General features: G+C 35.0%; 1 protein-coding gene and 2 long non-coding RNA genes across 5 annotated transcripts; all 3 read left to right on the forward strand.

Annotated features, from left to right (window-relative positions):
* Positions 1-454: 454 nt before the first annotated feature.
* LOC130459938 (uncharacterized) lies at positions 455-2,841 on the forward strand. Its single transcript, XR_008919687.1, has 2 exons — positions 455-832; positions 2,568-2,841. It is a non-coding gene; the product is annotated as an uncharacterized lncRNA (long non-coding RNA).
* Positions 2,842-4,758: 1,917 nt separating this feature from the next.
* On the forward strand, positions 4,759-5,871 carry LOC110805489 (uncharacterized). Its single transcript, XR_002538026.2, has 3 exons — positions 4,759-4,915; positions 5,348-5,389; positions 5,551-5,871. It is a non-coding gene; the product is annotated as an uncharacterized lncRNA (long non-coding RNA).
* Positions 5,872-15,266: 9,395 nt separating this feature from the next.
* On the forward strand, positions 15,267-20,933 carry LOC110805495 (uncharacterized). 3 transcript variants are annotated; one of them, XM_056827583.1, is made up of 6 exons: positions 15,267-15,551; positions 17,142-17,641; positions 17,724-17,850; positions 18,858-19,142; positions 19,382-19,483; positions 20,202-20,933. In XM_056827583.1, exons 2-6 carry the CDS (start codon positions 17,445-17,447, stop codon positions 20,208-20,210), a joined length of 720 nt encoding a protein of 239 aa, XP_056683561.1. In that variant the 5' UTR covers positions 15,267-15,551; positions 17,142-17,444; the 3' UTR covers positions 20,211-20,933. The 3 variants fall into 3 exon arrangements, with proteins under 3 accessions (XP_056683561.1, XP_056683559.1, XP_056683560.1); XM_056827581.1 differs by having other exon boundaries at positions 15,270-15,551; positions 20,198-20,933; XM_056827582.1 differs by having other exon boundaries at positions 15,270-15,484; positions 20,198-20,933.
* The last annotated feature ends 971 nt before the right edge of the window (positions 20,934-21,904 follow it).

A 21,904-nucleotide genomic window follows, 5' to 3' on the forward strand; every position in this document is an offset into this window, starting at 1 on the left:
GGTTTCTCGGGTCGGGTCAGCTTTTGACAGCTCTAGGTAGAGCAATGTACAATATTGTACATGGTGTGGGGTCAAGCTCCACGTAGCCTACTACCTATATTACATTTGTGTATTGATGTATATTTTTCATTTATGGTGTTGTATTGGTCATAGTTATAACTTGTAACAAACATATCACTTTTGAATAGGGTTACTTCATTGTTTATTGTTAGGGTCGCATTTTTCAATTGTTACCATTTATCCGAGAGTAAGGTAACTTTAGTACTCGAATAAGGTCACTTATATCTTTGGTCTAGTTCACTTTTATATTTGGATGTACAGTAAAATACCGTAGATCGGGGGCACAAAAAAAAAATTTGTAAATTATTTTACTATTTAGATATTTTAAGATAGAGATGATATGTAATTTTTTTAGGTGAACTTTCTACATATGTTTTTCTTCGCCATTAAGACTAGTATTTTCAAAGCGCAATTTGGATTATACATTCGGGTGCACAATGTTCATTGTGCACCATGTTGAATATTTATTGAAATTGTGCACCATGTTAAACATTTATTGAAAATCTAACCAATTGAGCTATCCATCACTCTCACAATATGTTCTTTTATTTGAACTATATGTTCATTAAAAAACAAGGTGCACAGAGCATTGTGCACCCATAAACCATATTTTGTTTCGATTATCGGCCGCAAGAGTTTGAATCTCCAAGTTGAACCAAATTTGGGCGAAATTCAATCTTTGAAGCCGAATTTGAAAATGAAGAATCAACCTCCTCAATCCCTAATCATTCCAGGCGATTTGATTTTCGAGCATATTCTACCCAGATTTCCGGTAAATTCCCTAATTCGATTCAAATCTGTTTGCAAGACCTTGGTATAATTTCATTTCAACAATTGAATTCGCTAAATCTCAACTTCAATTTTCATCATCATCTCCTAATTTTATCATTAGTAAGTTTAGTTGTGGAAGAAAGAGTGAAATATACTTGTTATCGTATGATGAACACAACGATAATCTGAAAGAGTTAGTTAAATTGGATACACAATTGACAAATACCATGGGAAAAGAGAATGTTGTAGGTTGTTCATGTTGTAATGGGTTGGTGTGTTTGGTTTTTGCTCATGATGTATATTGTATTGAATATTTCACTTTGTAGAACCCTGCGACCCGTAAGCATCGTAGAATTAGGCCTCCTTGTCGAGAAAGGTTGTGTAAATATGGTTTTGGTTACGCATTCGCCCTCGACGATTATAAGATAGTTGCCTCTTTTTGTCCATACGGTGGTGATGAATCGAGTACTCAGATTTGGGTATTCTCGTTGCAAGTAGGGAAGTGGAAGCAAATTGAATTGCCAGATGATGATGGTTTATTTATCTCTGGGGTATTGTGAATGGAGATTTTGCTGGTAATTCTCTATACTGGACTGTCTACAAATCAGGAGGTCCTTTCGAGCAACGTATTGTTTGTTTTGATTTAGTTTATAAACAGTTGAGAGAAATCCCTGTGACGGTTTCATCTAGTTCGTATCTTGATTTTAAATGTTTTGTGATTAAAGGATGTTTATCATTACAATGCCGGCGTGCGCATGATAAGTCGTATGATGTTTGGGTTATGAAGCAACAGGATGATTGTAATACTTGGGAGAAATTGTTGTCAATGCCTTACACAGTTGGGCATACCGACATTCTTGCTTTCTCCCTAACTGGTAAGTGTTTGGTTAAACATAGGCAGCAACTCAAGTTGGTTGACCCGAGTTTAGAAGATGTTGAACATGCCCAAGGTATTGATTTTGATGGTCATGTGTATCCAGTAAAATGGCATGTTGAGAGTCTCATCTCACCCATATCGCCCTTTAAAACAGTGCAAGTATATTGGCATGCTTGGATATAAGTTTAGTCCATTCTAGAAGATGTTGGAACATGTCTAAGGGATTCCAGTACAACTATATAAATATTAGCATGCTTGGATCCCAGCAGCATGGGAAATGGATTACCTTCCGTCCCCAATCCCATCCAATCAACCTCTTGATTCTGTCTTTTATTATTCTCAAATTAGTGACGGAGAACATTGATGATATGGAGAATAAAAGTGTAGTATCTTTAATTTTCTAGTTGCTAATTGTGTTGTGTAGTGAATATCAATTTCAGCAACAGATTTGTTTCTCGTTTATTGACTTAGTGGTTGGTCTTTGTTGTGTCAATCTGGAAATGGTGTAACTACTCACTCCGTTTTGAATTGATATGTGGCAAGCTTTTATGAAACGCATCCAGAATCTACTGCCTACTGGTTGTTTGTCTGTTGTTACCTTTGTTGATGTGTTGAATGAAATATAAATTTCAGCATAAAGGTAATGCAGTTGTGGTTCGACTACTGGCATGGTTGAAAGGATCTTATTCTATATACTCCCTCCGTATGGAGTAGTAGTGACTAGTGACTAGTGACTAGTGACTAGTGAGTGAGTACTGGGTATTATGTTCTGATTAAGTTTGAGAAGTCTGTCCTATCAAACAGTGTGTACTGATAGTGATGTACATACATAGCCTGCAATTAATTAATTTGATTTCAGTATATCAAGTTCCTTCAACAGCGGAGTGCAGAAGATGATGTTGAAAATGCAAGTTGTAGGAGCCATTCTGCAGGATTGCACTAAGACATGTTTTAATGTGTGTAGCACCTCGATCAAACGGTTCTGTCACCAGAGTATGTTTTTGCAAAAGGTCTTGCGCGCACTAGGTGCACAATAAATTTATTGTACACCAAGATAACTTTTACCCATTTTTTGTAACTTTAACCTAGTTTTGATTAACTTTTATATTAGTAAAAAAACGTTGATAGATAAACATTTTAAAGAGTTAAATGATTAATTTTATACATTATTAGTGATTTTGAAAAAATAAGTTTTACTACAATGAAAAAACTTATCACTAAAAAATTAATAACTTTTACCTATATAAGCTTAACTTTTAAGCATTTTGTGTTAACTTTTACTTAGATGTACCACATTTATTGTACACCCTTTGTAAATAAGAATTTGTGATGTTTTTGACCATTCAGCAATCAACATGGACATGAGTGAATGATGCACAAAATAGCCTTTTTGTTTTCACACCAACGACAACAAGACTCAAACTTCTTAGCATGGATTTCGATCATGTGCTAACCAGAGGCGGAGACAGGGGGCGGGTAGGGGCGGCTGCCCCCCAAAGATAAAAAAAATAAGCTATATGTACTAATAACTGTAAGAATAAACCATCAATTTCCCTTTGCTCTAGTGGTCAAAGGTTCATATTTGAACCCCTTAATACAAGGTTTGAGCCCCATCTCCAGCATATCCTGACCCCACCATTGGTGCTAACCACGTACTGGCAATCTGGCATGGAAATGGATGGACAATATGACTTCAATTGGAACTGGAATTGAAAGACTCTATCTAATGGGAGGCTTTATAGCTCAGCGGCTTCCTCCACCGTGCCTACCTTATTGTAATTATAAAAATCTCAGTACCGAATGCCTAATATCGAGCTAGGCATTATTGTAACAGCAGGATTATAATTAAGAGGGTATTATGTTTTGTTTTCCCTTTCCCTTTTGCTTTAAGCTTTTGGGATTCATGTTGACATCTAAAGCATACTCTGCCCTTGAAATTCTAGTAAGGAAATGTATTTTTTTTTTTTGATAAAAGTAAGGAAATGTATTTATCATACTGCAATTATCATAGCCGCAATTATTGTTCCAAGTATTATACATTTATACATAAATTTATAACTTATGATGTATTGGCTTAGTGGCTAAGACTAAAAGTTTATGTACAATAGATCACGGTTCAATTCACTTTTTGCCCCTCTCCCCGTATGTAAAAAAAAAAATTAATTTATTAAGTTGAATAGATTTATAGAAGGTGAAGATTTTCTTTCATTATTGAAAGAAATGTTACATTGTTCACCAAATCTCTTCAATTCTCCATCCCCTCCTATCCATATATTCTCTCTCATTCTTGTCTATTTAATTTAAGAATCTGAAAATCGAATTAATATATGTACAGCTGAGATCAATATCTATAATAGAGGTCGACCTAACTCATGTGATATAAAAAATATTCTGTAAAAGAGTTCAATCAATAGAGCACAAATTATCGGTGAATACGACCATAATTAGCCATGATATTGTTTTAGATATCTTTTGTTGAATGTAACATTCAATGCATAATTACAAATACTACTTGAAAGTAAATTACAAGACTGTTATCCACCTCCTACCTAGCTACTTTGTTTTTTTGGTGTTAGCACCCGATTCACCTTAGGGCTAATCCGAATTCGGGGAGAGTTCTGGTGGATAGGTTTCAGTCCCCTCCCAATTGTTGTTGCGGGGGATCGAACACGAATTCTCTCTACTAAGTTCAGCCCCAATCATCACTGAACCAACAGACAATTGGTATACCTAGCTACTTTGTAGCAGACTACTCTATATCATACATATATGATATGTTGTTCAAGCAAGTATTAGACGGTCAGATAGAAAAAGAGGTGTTCGATAATTATGATAGATAAAGAAATAAAAGGAAAGAGAATAAAAATGGAGGGAGGACAAGAGTCGTAGACCATTTACCATTTGAAAACATTAACACAAAGATTGAAGATTCGTTTTGGATGGTTCACTTGTTAAAACGCATTTTATTAGGGCCTCCCAAATTGCATGGTATTATTCCTTTGGGCCCACAACTCAAAACCTACGTAGCTCTTCCTCATCTATAAATAGCAACCAATATTGCACCAATTAAAATCCACAACAAACTCAATCAACAAATCATCTATCTTATTAAGCTTAATTAATCTCTTCAAGTTCATATCCAATCTCCCTAATCAACATGTCTGGTCATTGTGGAAACTGCAACTGTGCTGACAACACCCAGTGTGTGTAAGTGCCTCTTAATTCCAAACATTTCCATGCATTTATACTTTATTGTTATTGATCAATTGATTATTACAGCGAATTGTTTAGGATTTACTATATACGTATTTGATTTCAAGTATATGTATTCCTAATTTACTTAGGAAGTTGTTTAGTTCTAAGAAAAGAGGATAATTAAGGAGTTTCACGTGATATGTGTACATAATAATAGTGTAACATGATAATAATACGAGACATCATATGTAAAGAAATGAAAAATGACAGAAAAAATGTAACTAGCTAGCTATAATAAAATGGAAAAGGGGGTTTAGCCAAAAGGAACTTGAGAAGGCGAGAACTGGCCTTAATCGAACCTGAAATTATCTTACATGAACTCGATTTGACACGAATTTAGTTCAATGTGGTTGCTAATATTCGTCAAATTTGCACTTTTTGCAGGAACAAGGGAAACCAAATTGGCATGATTGAGACTGAGACCATGTAAGTTCCACAATCCATGTAACAAACGTACTTAATTATGAATTACTACGTATGTTATAATATAAATCAAATATTTGTTTCAATTCTTTCTAAGGAAAAATACACAAAGGTTAAATAAATATATTATTATTAATTATATATAATTGGCGATGGTTTTGCAGCTACTACGATGGTATGATGGAAGGCGGTAACTGTGGTGGCTGCAAGTGCGGCGCCGGCTGCGCATGCACCGACTGCACCTGCTGCACTCACTAAGTAACGAAGCGCCCTCGTTAACTCGAAGGCCTTACTCATATTATCTACGTAGTACTTCGTATTTAATATGAGCTTCGTCTAACTACTACTTTATTATGTTACCTTATACATTATGTATAAGATGAATTAATTATTATTCGAATAATTTTGTTATTGTCACTGCTATGTAATTTGGCCTCTGTGCCTAGTTATATTGCTATCAATATATTGCATCGATTTTATAATTACCTATTAATCCGTCTCATTCTTTCTAGTATTTTATCATATATTTGTGTGCATTAGACTTTGGCCGTCCATAAACTTGTCATTGGTACACAAGATCTCATTCGCACACAACAAAAAAGTTTTATGAAGATCTCTTTAAGATGCAACGCGCGAGACAACTAATTAACTTAGCACGGTAACTCAAATAAACCAAAGTTAACCAACCAACACTCTGATTATCAAACAAGTCTATACCGTAACAAGGAATGGGTTGAAGTAAGCGAACACCGAAGCCAGTGGCAGATGTTCCTTGTGAGTTGTGAGTATGGTGGGCCAGACCCCAGATAAAAAATTTCGTAGTGTACTTTAAGTTACGATTCACCTAAAATTGATGTAAAATTGTATAAGTTGTGTACTATGTTACTTATAATTAATTTTACTATTATCCCCTCGTAAAACCGTTCAAAATCCTCCACTGATTGAAGCCAAGCCTCACTTTGTTTACAAAATTTAATGACGACTCCCTAGCTTTATACTAGTACTTTGAGTTTTATTTGTTTATGCATGGATAAAAAGGTTGCACTATATAAGTATAGACTAAAGCTTTCCACGAGAAAGATGCTCAGTCATGGCTACAAGCAATTTACAATTTTACATGCTAGCCATCCAAATTAAAGGACCTTTTTCTTTTTAAAAACTTTTCAATCTAAAACTATATCTTTTTCATGAGGATGAAAAGTCAGTTATTCTTATTCTAATGTCCATTTCTTATTTCCTTTTCCAGCAATTTGATCTCTAGGTCTCAAGTCATAGATGCCACATTGCCATGCGTGCAATCTGATAATAATCGTACATGGTAACGCTTTTCCTAGAGAGGGTTATGTTGATTAAGGTTATATACGAGTTTCTAATTTTCAACGACTCGCACTAGTCTCTATAAACAAAACAATAACCCAGGTCCGTTCCTGACTTTTTGGGGGCCCTAGGCGAAATAAGGGATTAGGGCCCCTGTCGAAAAAAATACGCATAAAATTTTCGTCAAATCAGCTACATATTCAAATTCAAATCAATAAAAATTTATTTTATCCCCTTCTAAAATTTCACCGGCCTAATCTAAACACTTGCAAATTATCAGTAAAATAGATAATCACTTAATTACGGGTATTAGGTAGTCAATATGAATAAATAGGTTTATTACTTATCAAAAAAAATAAGATTTATTTTAGTATCATTATCTTTATATTAGTAGTTATTCACTTTTAATTTCATTGAAGTTTGAAATTTGATTTTTCATAGTCCATCATACAGGTAAATTCGCCCACAAATATTACATGAATTTACAACTGCGTATTAAAAGCTAAACTAGATGTCAAGCACTACATACGTAAATAAAAATTAACATACACAAAATATATGAATGAGAAAATCAATTTCTCAAAAATAAAAGTGATTCAGTGAATTAAAAAGAAAAAAAGAAAAAAAAAAGCTATAGTAAAGTAAAGCAAAAATAGAATGAATCAATGCAGTTAAGAGGATTCGAACTCGCGTTCCTAGTCACAAACAAAATCATCCAACCACCTTACCACTAATCCAAGAGTATTTATTTATTTATTTACGCGTTCATTTATTATTGTACTTATATACTGTAAGATTTCTATTTTGGGCCCTTTTTCACCTTGGGCCCTAGGCGGCGGCACTCCCCGCCTACCCTCAGTGCCGGGGCTGTAATAACCTCAAACCTTGACCCCGAGTCCCCGGTATTTGTTTTTACATATCGGCCACTTCCGTTTCAAAATTATTTTTACGGTTATTATTTGCACAAATGTTAAAACAAAAGAGGAAAAGTGTGTAAAAAGGTGTGTGAATATAATAAAATATGGATAAAGTAAGATAATTTGTAAAAAGGTGGGTGGGTGTAAGGAAAAAATGAATAAAATAAGAGAAATTGAGTGGGAAATTGTAAATGTTATGGGGTAAGAAGAAAAATATAGCAAATTTTTATGTCAATAAATAGAATAAAACACATTGTAAATAACATTATAAAACGGATTAAAACGGAAAATATAAAGATTATTTTTAACCGGATGTAGTAATTATCTAATAGCTAACGCCTAACGGTATTACTTTAACAACTCCGCTAGGTTGGTATTGTTTGACAAACCCCATAGGCGATTTATGCTCCATAACTCGCCAAATTGTATAATCGACTAATTTTATTCTGAAACGCCTTCATTTTAGGTAACTAAATTCCAAAACGCTCCTTTTTCTACCTAAAATTTATTGAAGTAAGGCCTATGAGCCATGTGAATGAAGCCCAATTCAGCTCTTAGTTTTCTATGTAAATCAGTGTATGTGATCATGTACTAGCTAGCCGTTTTTTGCCATTTCTGTTAACTACTTTTGTGGCATCATGTGACTGATCCTAGGTGTCACATTGTGTGCTTTTCTAGGTTGATTCTCTAGGCATGCTAGCTGTCATTAGTTCATTGGTTTGGTGTAGCATTTAGGGCTGTATATAATGCCTTGCTTAGCCTCTCTTTAAGGAGAGCCGCAATGAATGAAAACTGGATTGGTGCATATTCTTTCTCTCTTCTTTCTTGCGTATGAAACTGCAATGTCTTTTGGTATCAGAGCCACCAGGTTCAGGTAGTACTCAACTCTTTATCATTGTATGTTTCTGCAAGAATGATAGACACCTGTTAGAGTAGCAAAGTTAGTAAAGCTTCAAACTTTATTTTCTATGTTAGTGTTAGACCTGTTTATTAAAGTCCAAATCTAAGAACAAAAACATGACTACCATAGAAACTACTAGTCCTTTGTATTTACATCCATCTGATGGGAGCACCTCAGTAGTAGTTGAAAAGCTTCAGGGGGCCTCAAATTACATATCTTGGAAGAGATCCTTTGAAATTACACTAGCTGCTAAAAGAAAGCTAGGATTTTTTACTGGTGTAGTCAAAAAAGACCCCTCTGATGCAATAAAACAAGAGCACATGGACACCTGCAATAGTATGGTAATCTCATGGCTCATTGCAAATGTGTTTGAGTCTATCAAGAAGTCTGTGATGTTTGGAACAAATGCAGCCCTGATATGGAGTCAACTTGATCAAGATACTCTGTCACAAATGGTTCTAGGAAATATAAACTGAACAAGCAGGTTTATGAAATGAAGCAACAAGGAAAACCAATCACATATTACTACACAGATCTGAGAGGACTGTGGGAGGAACTTGAATCACTTAACTCATACCCTCCAATTACCACCATGACCACAGAAATCAATGCATTTATGAATGCATTGCATCAACAGCAAGAAGAACAAAGGTTGTTTCAGTTTCTAAATGGTGTAGATGAGATATATGGAGGATTGAGAAGCACTCTCCTAATGATGAGCCCATTACCATCTGTTGACTGTACCTGTAGTGCACTGCAACAAGAAGAATCTCAAAGAGAAATCCTTAAACCTGTCAAAGAAGAATCAAAACCTCTAACTATGTATAGCAAGGGTAGTGATGAAAACTGCTCAGCTTGTAGAAGAATTGGTCACGCTAAGGATAAATGTTGGACTGTTGTTGGCTTTCCTAGTTGGCATTCAAGAGGCCAAAGGGATAAAGACCAAAGAGGAAAAGGTAGAGAACATGGCAACAATGCTAGAGGTGGAAGGTGGAACAGAGGAAGAAATGGAAGAGGTGGTGGCAGAACAGCTGCAAATGTTCAAGGACGTGCCAGTAGTTCAAGCTCTAACATTCAACCAGCTATGTTCACTGCTCAGCAGCTTGAACAACTCATGAAACTGCTGCCAGCTCTATAAAAAGCAAGTCACTCAGACACTGAAGATGACTTTGATATGAGCTATGCTAGTATGGTAAGTTGTCACTATGCAGACAATGTGAAATCTGAATGGATAATGGATTCAGGTGCTTCAGATCACATGTCAGGAAGCTTTGCAATGATCATTCAACCTGAAAGAGTCAGAAATGAACCTAAAATCAATTTACCAACTGGTCACACCTCAATTATCTCACACTGTGGGAAGGTGAAGTTGGAAAATGGATTGAATCATGACAATGTGCTATATGTGCCAGAATTCAAACACAACCTTCTGTCTGTTCAGAAGTTAGCTACAGATGCTCAATGGAAATTAAACTTTCACTCCAACTTTTGTGTCATTCAAGACATCAACACAGACAGAACCAAAGGAGTAGGAAAGGCTGAAAATGGTCTGTACTATTTGATCAACAAAACCATGCAACAAATTTTGATAGATCTGAAGAAATCCATGTCTCAACAATGCCATACAATTCAACAAAGTAAGGCCATGAATGCTGATACAAGTCTCACAACATTTGATTTGCCTGCTGCTGTATCAAGTTTTGCTCCTCTTATTGATACAATAGTTTGGCATCACAGGTTGGTGTAGGATTATGAATAATAAAAACAATATAATTCATGCGGAAAAACCATAAAGCCAGGAATCCAAATTAATTGCCACATAGTCAATTAGCATAATTTAGGTTACATACAATGTGATGCGTGCCTTCCCTAGCTGCTCCCGAACCGAACAAGAACAAGTCTTTAGAGCTCCAAGTGTCGTCCCTCCGTAGAAAGTCCACAACACGTCTGGATCCGCCTTAGGTTCAACCAACTAGGATATTCACTAAGGTTTTATGCACTAGGGTTAGTCTATAAACTATGTTCTCCCTTGAACATAATCTAAGTAAAGAATATGATTTTGGTGTGTTAAAATTATGAGTGCTAGCCTCATATTTATAGAAATTCTTAACCAATTAGAATAGTAGCAATAATTAAACTCTTAATTAATCCAATTCTAGTAGGACTAGGAAAACTAATACTTAAAGCCAAAGTTACTTGGCGACTAAGTAATCGGACATTGCTTGAAGCCCAAGAGGAAACAACCAACGCAACTACAAGGTCCACGCTGGCGCACGTGCCTAGCTAGGCCCAAATGCAGTCGTTGCTAGCCCAAGGCCCAATGTTCTGGGTCCGCTACTGCCCACGTGAGATAATTAGTCTCAACTCATATGTGAGTTACTATGTATCATTCTTAACAAAATGCAATATGGAGACTCAAGAATCCAAAATAATTAAATTGATTGATCTCTTTTTATTTATTGAGTTCGTTTAATTTCACATATTAAGTGATTAACTGGTATATTATCAATATAGCGAGTACTCCGTATTGTGTTTTTTTTAACACAAAGTAGAAGATTATATATTACATATCATAACACATTGTTTTACAAAAGTGGGCAGACCCCAAAAACTTGTAGCCCAACAAAACTCTAGAAATCGCAAATCTAATATATTACAAAGTCAAAAGGCCAAAAGTAAGTTCCCCAAAATAACTGTTAGCTTGGTAGCCATCTTACTGACGTTGTCATCCATACTTGGGGAAATCTGCTCCACTGTGAAATTAACCCAGATCCACCACTTCCTTCTGCTTATCATGTACTCTGTATTGTGTTAGTTTATGAGTTTGGAATTTCTTTGTGGCGCAAAAGGATCCTACTACATGTACACCTAGTGTATAAGGTATTTTGTACACCTAGTGTATAAGGTATTTTGTACACCATGTTTTTCTATTGGTTGAAATGACATATTTATTGTCTTTCATTCTCATTTTTTAGTGGGTTTGATGATGTGTTCAATGGCGGATGTACTATGCACACTGACCAATGGAGTCGAAAAATCATTTTAATAGGCTGAATATTTTTCATTAAAAAAACACACGATTTTGTACAACCTAGGAGTCGAACCCATGACCAATGGAGACTTTAACATAACTAGATTTCCTTGCAAACCACTCCAGCATCTTACCTATATGTTTATTTGTTGCAGAATAAATATATAAGGCTTGTTTTTATTTCGCCAAGTATTTCAAATTCCATTATTTTTTTTCTGGGGTGGCACGTGCTCCCCTTGCCTTTAGTTGGGTCCGCCATTACATACAACTACTTTATTGAATCTCATATTCTCATCTAATTTTTAATTTCTAATTCGTATTTTTTAAAAATTTTGTTGTTATTTGCTTATATAACACGGAGTACTCCGTACACATTTATTTTGTATCATCTTTAAAATCTTATAATTTATAAAATAACGGTGAATTGGTAAATTTTATGTAAACATTGTAATTAGTACTCCACAAATTGTCATTTTCATTGTATCTTTTTAAAAAAAATGTAGTTTTGATTTATTTTAAAAATGTCTACCCTGTTTCAAAATCCTGGATACGCCACTGGATGTGTTAACACATTAATGGTGGTGTACAAGAGAATCTTGTACACTAGATGTACATGTAGCCTTTTCCGGCGCAAAACAAATGAAATGCAGCAGCCAGCAGGTGTGCAATTTTTGCAATGATGCGTTTATGACAAAAGTGCTATTTTGTCATCTTGTGAATTAATCCCTATTATATAAGTGAATAACTGAGGTTATTTTAGTAAATTCACTTTTGGTGGCCCCTTTGGATTACCAAAATACCCTCCTCACTTATAGAATAGAGCATATAATAACAACCTATCCAATAGGAAAGCCCAAAGAAACATTTTAATCAATCTAGCCCCTTAAATAATTTTTACTATTTTAATCAACCTGTTTATATGTGTTCGGCTTTATCTAACTTATGTGTTTCTTATATTCTCACGCTTCGCCTTTAGATTATATTTTTTACATGTTACTTTAGATTTAAATTTAATAACACAAATCTTTTTCTTATATTCGCACGCATCGCGTGTATATAATACTCCCTCCGTATTTATTTAAGAGATACACTTGGTCGGGCACGGGTATTAAGAAGAAAAGTTGAATGAAATAAAGTAATAAAACAAGTGGGGTTGGGTAGATATTTAATAAGTAAAACAAGTGGGGACCATGTTATTTTAAGGGAGTGGTGGGTGGGGGTGGGGTGTAGATAGATTATTTAATTAGATGGTGGGGTTGATAAGTTACTAAAAATGGCAAGTATATATCTTAAATAAATACGGCCGGAAAAGACAAGTGTATCCCTTAAATAAATACGGAGGGAGTACTAGTATTGCAGAATTCAACTGGAATCTGACGTTGCAATACAAATTAATTAAAAGAACGGTGGTGAGATCTTACGCTTCATCAACTCCGCTACACGTGAGTTGGACATGACTCCTCATGACAACTTCGATTCATTATTTTGATTCATTATCATACTTACCAAGTTTGATTATGACGATATTTGATGCGTATACGTATAATATTTACCAATTTTGGTTCATTATCATACTTACTAAGTTTGATTAGGACGATATTTGATGCAGATACGTACAAAACTTACCAATTTTGATTCATTATATTAAATTCTGCACGTTTTGGGATAATGAGTTTCAAGTGACTTTGAATTAAGTGAGTGTATATCAATAGTGACAATAATACGTTCATGCAGATGACGTGTATGAAACTCACTTTCCTAGTTTATGGAGTACTCCTTAATCCACCTCCCAATTGGAAAAGTACAAAGTGACTAACGAATTAAGGTCTTTGTCATACTAATTAAGGTTCTTTCTAGCATCATACTCAACGTAACTAGTGTCACTAACATTGAGTATATAATTGTGTCATACTCAACGTAACTAGTGTCACTAACGTTGTGTAGATAATCATGTCATACTCAACATAGTGTTAATTTCATTCTTTATCTTTCATACTAATCGTGACATACTAAACATAGTACGTACAAATACTTTTACCTCTATATAATGACACAAATGACATAAAAACATTTTAAGTTTGATCCTAGAAATGAAAACATCATATCACAGTGATCATCAACTTGTTTTGCTGATTTGATGTGTAATAAGAATAAGATTTAATTAGTGACTTAGTGTCAAAGAGTATAAACAGATAAGGAACCTTTAAAGTTGTAAACACCCCCAACTTAATTTTCAATACATTATAAACACCCCCAACTTAATTTTCAATACATTATAAACACCCCTACTTAATTTTCTACTCTATGAATAACAAGCATGCAGTTTCACGTACCATCAAAACACACCCTAAATGAGTTTAAACACCGTCGATCAATTGTTGCTTTAAACAAAATAAATTTTAAAAAATAAAAAATGTTCTCTATAAATACCCAATAACTAGCAATTGAAGTACCAAGCTAACTCACTAAAACTTACTCACTTCGATCTTCTCTCAATCAATAGCATAAAGAAGAAAAAAAATTGTTTATAAAAGGAAGCAATATTCTCCAATATTTGTTTCAGAAATTACAACATTGTAATACTGGGCACTCTTCCAACCAAACCTTCACCTCATTAAAGGAGAGTGACAGTTTTGCAATAGAGTGAGCCACTGAGTTGCATTCTCTACGAGCATAAACAAAGGAAACCAAATTAAAATTCCTGGTCTTAGCCAGGATATCCTCTACCGCAACTTGAGTGCTTGATTTCTCCTTCACTTGTGCATTCAGAAGCTTCACCAGGGGGAGACAATCAGATTCAACTATCACAGACCTGTACCCCGCATCATAGGCATAAGCTACTGCGAACCTCACTGCTTCCGAAAATGAACAAAAGTGATCAATTTTACTCAACAAATTGATCACTTTGCATAGTCCCCGAGTACAATGAACACCACCTTTGAGCAAAAGGTGTTCATTGATGACTCGCTTTGGGCTGGTTCCGGGGCTCCAATATTTGTGTTATTTGGAAGGGAGCAAATATTGTACAAATATTATACATATATTATGCAAATATTGTACTTAAATTGACATATGTAACAATATATCTCTAAAATTGGTAGTATTGAACTAAAAGGTTAAATTGGTAATTGTATTGAAGTAGAAGGTTAAATTGTTTTTTACCACCTGGAAACTGGAAAAATTGATCGATAATTTGTTTTTTACCACCTAAAAAAAAATTAAAAAAAAATTTACCACCTAAAAATAAAATAAAATAAAAATTATCTTTTACCACCTCATAATTACAAGATGGACGAAAACATTATGTGAATTAATGGGAAGTAAGGCAAATGGTAGCTTATATACATGAAAATCGTGGGAGAAAATAAGAAAATAAGAATATAGTCGTAGAAATGGATCCGCATAACGTTTCCTTCCATTTTTCCGGTCACTACAAAAATATAGGCTATATAGCAACGGATTGTTAGAGACGGAAATAAATCTGTTTCTAAACTAGAGACGGAAAAATATTATTCCCTCCCTAATTTAACTTAGAAACGGAAGTCAATTATCCCTAGCTAAAGTTAGAAACGGAAATCTATTTCCGTCCATAAGTCAGAGACGGAAACCTATATCCGTCCCTAATTCTAGAGACGGAAATACATCTCTGTTTCTAAAATTAGTTTAATCTTTTAAAAAATATTATTTTGAGAAAGGAGGACCCAAAATTTCATTTACGCGCTCAACATTTTCATTTCCCCGCTTGAACCTAAAAATTTCGGCTTTTGGTTTGCACTAACCTAAAAATGTCACTCTTCTTCCTCTTCCCTTCTTCAATCTAAGACTCACTGCACTCAAAAAATTCACCCAACTTCCAGATTCACCGACTACCGAGTAACTCTTCGCCTCCTCTCTCCTCGAACACCCACGGTTCCGGTGGGTTACTTCACGCCGTACGTCCACCTCTCTCCTCTGGGCTTAGAGTTAGGGTTTGGTGGTTCACTTTTTTTTCCTCTTCAGGTATGCCTCACTCTTTCTACTAAAGTGTGATTTGTTGGATGAATTCCTCATTTATGCAATCGATTACTTGTCATACTTACTTGTTGAAGTTTTTGATTTCACTGATTAATTGAATATTTTTAGATAAGTTTATCTTTTGATTTTTCCCCCCTTTGTTTTTAATTTCTCTGCGTTTTGGTTGCGAATTACTCCATTGAAACTCATACTGAATTTCCTTGATTTTTGATGATTTATTGGTTTGAGCAATTTATTTTGATGTTGTTTTGTTCATCTATGTTATTGAATGATTTTTTGTGGATAATTACTCCATTGAAAATCAGTACTCATATGGAGACTCAGCATCAGCTAGTTCAAACTTATTGAAGGTTTAACATTTTTTAGAAGCTTATTTGTGAATCATTAAGATTCACATTATAATATAGATTTATTGCGTTATTTTTATTTGTGTATGATAACAATATATCAACCTATTTCGACTTTTGTTCAATGTGCATCGAAATATTAAACGCTTGCAGTTTTGACTTACAGTTTTGATTGCTGTTGCGCAGTTTTGATTGTTGTCGCGCATTTTAGTTATTTGATTGTTGTTGCGCAGTTTTGATTGCTGTTTTGATTGTTGTTACGCATTTCAGTTATTTGATTGTTGTTGCACATTTCAGTTATTTGGGTATACTAACACTATATCAACCATTGCGATTTATATTAAACGCTTTTAAAACTCAGTGTGCATCAGAAATATACTTGCAGTTATGAGCTCCAAATGGTTACTAGTACTTCTAGATTGATAACAGAACAGGACTTGTGTGTTAATATTAATGTTTGAGAATATGATGTTTGCGGAAAAATATGGGGGAAGTTGAAAATCAATGTCTGTGATTTGTGAATATTGCAAAAAGCATGGCATTTTGTAATTAAATCGGTAAAAAAAAGTGGAAATAAAAAAGAAATGGAAAAAGGTGGATTAATTGAACAAAAGTTGAGATTAAATGAACTTTTAATGTGCTTTCCACTATGTTTTGAATGAAAACAACCTAGCTTAAACAAAGTTTAGTGAAAACTGAAAAGAAACCTTTTGCCTTGTCTGAATCTTGTTTCGGAAATTAAATAGTTACTATGTATTTGTTTTCATCTTAGAGTTTGTTGCCAAATGAAATAATCTCTAATGATTACTGAATATTGTTGCATCAGGTTATTTTATTCTTTGTACAAGTACAGAAGTACTACGTAGTTAATTTTGTGCTTAGTTGTTGGTTCATTCAACCATTCCTTGTTTGTTATTCCTAATTAGCGTGTGTCTACAGGGAAGGTCATACAGACAGTTGCACAACTTTACAATTAATCTTGTTAGATCGATCAATTAACAATTAACTTAATCGACTGGCACAATACTCATCTGTCATTTCTTATCTTTTCTATTTTTGATTCTGCTATTCTGATTTCTTGCTCAACTGTTCTGTTGTTCTTATCCATTCTATTTTTTTCATATGTTGTCTTTGTTGCTGCTAACCTGTTTAGTGATGTTGTTTTTATGGTATTGTAATATTTATTAACTTGTTTGCTTGTTATTATGTATGAAAAATTAACATACAGATGTCATATAGACGTAGAGGTGGCTTGAATGGGAGGGGTGCCATCATTCGACCTCCAGGATACCGGTCTAATGGCCTAACAAATACTCACAGTACGGTTGAAGATACTCCAGATCAGCTGCCAAATTATGGGCATGTGGCAGAAGAAACCACACTGAATCATGTGCGTAATTCAAGGTACCAGGCAGCAGCAAGCATGGTACACCATGTGCCTAATTCCTTGATACAGGCAGCAACAAACACCAGTCACCAAGCAGCAGCAAGCATCTGTCACACTTTTCACTAGGCAACAACAAACACGACAATGGAAGCAACTAACACAACTCGTCAGTTGCCAAACACAGTCCACCAGGTGCTCCGTCAAGTGCCCCATCAGGTGCCCCACACTATCCCCCTCCACAATGCTGATGTAGGAAATAATCATGAGACAATCACAAACATAACTGATGAGACAAGTAACCCTGAAAAGGACGAACATGTGCTGCACCCTGATGGGTTATGGTGAGTTGTATTAAATTGTCTATAAATAATAAATTGTTGTATTCATTATATATTATTATTTTAAGATTTTCTCTTCTAACAGGTTCCCCCATCGTGCTGTGGTTAATAAGGTTTCAGCGACATCTTATAAGTCATATTTTAAGGGACCCTATTGCAATTGGAAGATGACTCCTCCACAAGTTCAACAGAGGTGGTGGAATGCTTTCAAGGTTTGTCTTTTTAAAGGTTTATGCACTTGTTAGTTGTCATTTAATGCTGCCTGGTTTGTCTTTTTATTAATGCTGCCTGGTGTAACTGAAGAGTGTAATTGATAGAGTATTTTTTTGGCAAAAATGAACTTAATAAGCTGCCTATTAAGTTCTAGTTTCCCCATGAGTAAGTTAGCACAAAATAGAGATACTTTAATTATTACCGGCTTATTTTCCTTGATATCCCACGAGCGCAAAGTGCTATCAGTTGATGCAGAAGAAAGCTCGTTGGCAGAGAATATATGAACATATGAAACAGTTTTTTTATGACCAGAAAACACATGAGCAGGCTAGCTAATGTTTCTCAACTCTCAAGTCATAGTAGTGAACATTATGATCTGCAGACCCACCTGTATAATACCAGCCAGCATCCAAGGGTAAAACTGACAAATAGAATAATCCTAAAGAAAACGTTGAAATAAACTCAAAGTACCAGCACTCTTTTCCTGTTTGGTGCCCCAAACTTTAACTCGTTGACTAGTTAAGTATCTTTTTTTTTGTTTTGAGGAATGAGTAGTAGAGTATCTTGGTGAGTAATGTGTTTCTTTTTGGATATGCCTTAAATTCTCGAAACCATGTGACTAGCTGGCAGCCTTCTCAAAATCCTTGCTGCATGAAATTTTCAATTTATTTTGGTTAGAGTCGAGGGAAGGATTGAACTATAAAGAACTCGGCTTTGTTACAAGCCATATCAACCATTTAAGTGAATCCAAATCCTGCCAATTCAACACCATAAGAACTCGCATCATATATAGTGCTTTCAAACTTCAACTCATTTATTGGTTGACCGTCTAATCATTCATGGAACAGGGTATTAATTTCTGTATGAACTCTTTTAATGCCAATGGGTTTCTTTTAGGCCATGACTCGATTTTTTGAAAATATTTAACGGGATTTTCTTTTAGTTATGTTCATCTTTATCAAAATATTACTTCCTAATTGTTTCATCCTTGCATACTCAAATGAAGCACGAGTTCTCTTGGGATCCATCAGTAGCTAAACTTGTTAAGAAGGGATGGAAATCGAAGGTCAGTAGGCGCCTTACTGGTATAGTGTCAAAGGTATGCAATGAACCTGACTACCAAGCTGAATGGTGTCCTCCTACCGTAAGGGAAGAAATGATTCGGATTAGATCAGAAGAGGAGAACAAAAAAAAAGCAGAGCAATGTAAGAAAAATCGGGATGGAAATGGAGACCCAAAGATTCGCCATCGCCAAGGATCCATATCTACAGACGAAGTGAGGCTAAAATTGGTAATTTTTTCTTTCCAAGAAGCATAGTGCATCTTTCTTTAATTTCCATAAGATTGGTTTGTTCAGGTTTGATCTTTCTATTCTAGTTTTGCAGTTTTATTCAGGTTATATTGTTTATGTTTTAGTTACGTATTGTTCTGGTTTTTATTTATTATGATGGTTTTAGTTGTGCCAGGTTTCAGTAGTTATTTCTACCTTGCTTTTTGCCACGTTGATGTATTTTATGTACAAATGAATAGGAAAAGAAGCTGGGATATCAACCATCTCCATCTGAGGTCTACTATGAAACTCATGCGGATAGTGGTGGCTGCTTTGTTAATGCTAAGGCAGAAGCTGTGTGGGTAAGTATCATGGAACACAACTCTAAGATACCACTTCTAAGTTATATAGTACAAATGTAATCCTATCGTCGTAGCTTTGGATTTACTTCATAAGCTGTGATAACACCCTGGTGATGATTATTGGATATTGGATGGTGAATCTATTGAAATGTTGGAAATTGAAACAGGTTAAAGTTGACGTAATTACCTAAATTAAATTTTAGGTTGTCCATATTTAAGGGAAGTGCTGCCGAAATTTTCAGCCATCACTTGTTCTTTAGTCTCACTTGTGAACCACATACTCAAACATCATAAATTTTAGGTGTTATGTTGAAACTACAATCACCTAGCCAAGTTTTTCCATCAATTTAAAGGCTTAAGCTAATTAAACGAATGAACTGAATCACATAACCGAGGTTATTGTCATTATTAGCAGTTCTAATCATAACATAAATTTGAAGCCAAGAACCTAAATACAACAATGTTAAGTTTTAATTTTCTGTTTGTATCTGTTAATGCTGAAATCAGAGTAAGGAGCACTGGGAACAACGTCTGACATACCTTTACAAAAAATGAACAGTGAGGGAAATTCAGTGAATACAATTTATGCACCATTCAGTTACAATACAGTACATATATATTTGAATCACACACTTAATCACTTAATCATATATATATGTTACAAATATTGAATCAGGCACTTAATCATGTTTTGGTGTTTGTGTTTTTTGGCAGAAAGATTTCATAGGTAGAAAAACCGCAAATCTACAATGTGAAGTTGAGAATCGAAAGACAGAAGATGAGTTGTTCCTTGAAGCTACGGGTGGGTAGAGTGAAAAGGGAAGGATATTTGGTTTGGGGGCAGCTGCTAACTCTTTCTATGAGAGACCCGGAGATAGGAGGACCAAAAAATCACGAACAAATTATGCAATGGAGCAAAAGAGAGAGCTTGATGAAACTAAGGAGAACCTTGCTGAAACTCAAGAGAACCTTGCTGAAACTCAAAAAAGACTTGCCGAAACTCAAAGAATTGTGGAGGATCTTCATGAACAATTTCGACTTATTGTGCAAGCCAACAATCTCTCGACCACTCCTACTTCTACGTCGTAGATGGATGACCGCAACCTTGGACTGAAGATTGCTTTTTGGAATGAAGGTGGTTTTTTTGTACATGCTGTGAAGCCTGATGTTATTTTATTTAGCATGCATAGTACTTCTAAAATAGGCCTCAAGGTATTATATTTGTGATTAAAGGTACTAATTATTAACCTTAGTTAATTAGAGGGGCTGCCTTTGTATAGTGGTACAAGCTCCTCCACTTGTTGGCTACTTTCTAAGCTTGGTTAATTAGAAAAAATACTAAGTACAGGGGCAACTTTTGTGGTACATGATGTTACCTTTGACATACTTTATAACTATCTCAACTGTCGTAGACCATATCCCACAAGACTTTTGGGCTCCTTTTTTTTTTTAGAAGCGATGATTTAATTGTGATAAACAAGTCATGTTCGTGTTATGCTTACGCCTTACGGTGAGCATTGTTCTTTACCGGTATTTTTCGTCTAGCATTGTTCTTCGATCTTTTCTTTTCTTTTATTTCTCTTTTAAGGACTTCCAACATTGTTCTTTATTGTTGCTAGCATTGTTCAGATTATAAGTTAACATTACAAAAATATTAATCTCCAATTTATTTATTTTCCATACAGATGTTGGTGTTGAATTGGACGGCAATAACAAGTTTGAAACTCCGTAGAAAACGTTTTGAAGATTTTGAATAGAAGAGAGGATGAAACAGTGCACCATTTTTTGGTAGTCAAATTTATGATTATTATCTTTTGTATGTTGTAAACTACATCAATTGGAGGTGTCCTGAGGGACCACACCGGAAAATTCTTGTGTCTCTTCTCAAGCCCAATCCCTCTCATGGAGATCAATCATGCGGAAACTCTAGCTATCCACAGAGCAATAAACATCTCTCGTATGGCTGAACGTACAAGGAACTCAACCATCATCATTGAATCTGACTCTACTAATGCTGTCAAATGGTGTAATGGTGAGATCAAAGGACCATGGAACCTCAACTTCAAAATCAATTTCATTAGGGGAGCACTTGCAAAAGGACCAAGCATCACCATAGTTTATAAAAGCAGGGAGTCCAATACGGTTGTTGACTCTATGGCAAAGCAAGGGCTTACGAGGAGTGATGAGTTCTTAGCCTGGCTTTAATCACCTCTACTGCTATTGTTTCATTGTATTATGTCTTTGGCAATTCTTGCCCACTTAATATAATAAAACCCCAAATTATCAAAATAAAAAATGCACTTTTTTTTAATCCAAACTAATGGAAGTTAACGGCATCTAAATTTAGTACCCAACCCATTAGAAAATAAAGTTCAGTACGGCAGTACCCAATTCCAAAAAATTTTGAAAGTTTAGGACCTA

Source organism: Spinacia oleracea, chromosome 4 (genome assembly GCF_020520425.1).
Source record: "Spinacia oleracea cultivar Varoflay chromosome 4, BTI_SOV_V1, whole genome shotgun sequence".
Taxonomy (NCBI): Eukaryota; Viridiplantae; Streptophyta; class Magnoliopsida; order Caryophyllales; family Amaranthaceae; genus Spinacia; species Spinacia oleracea.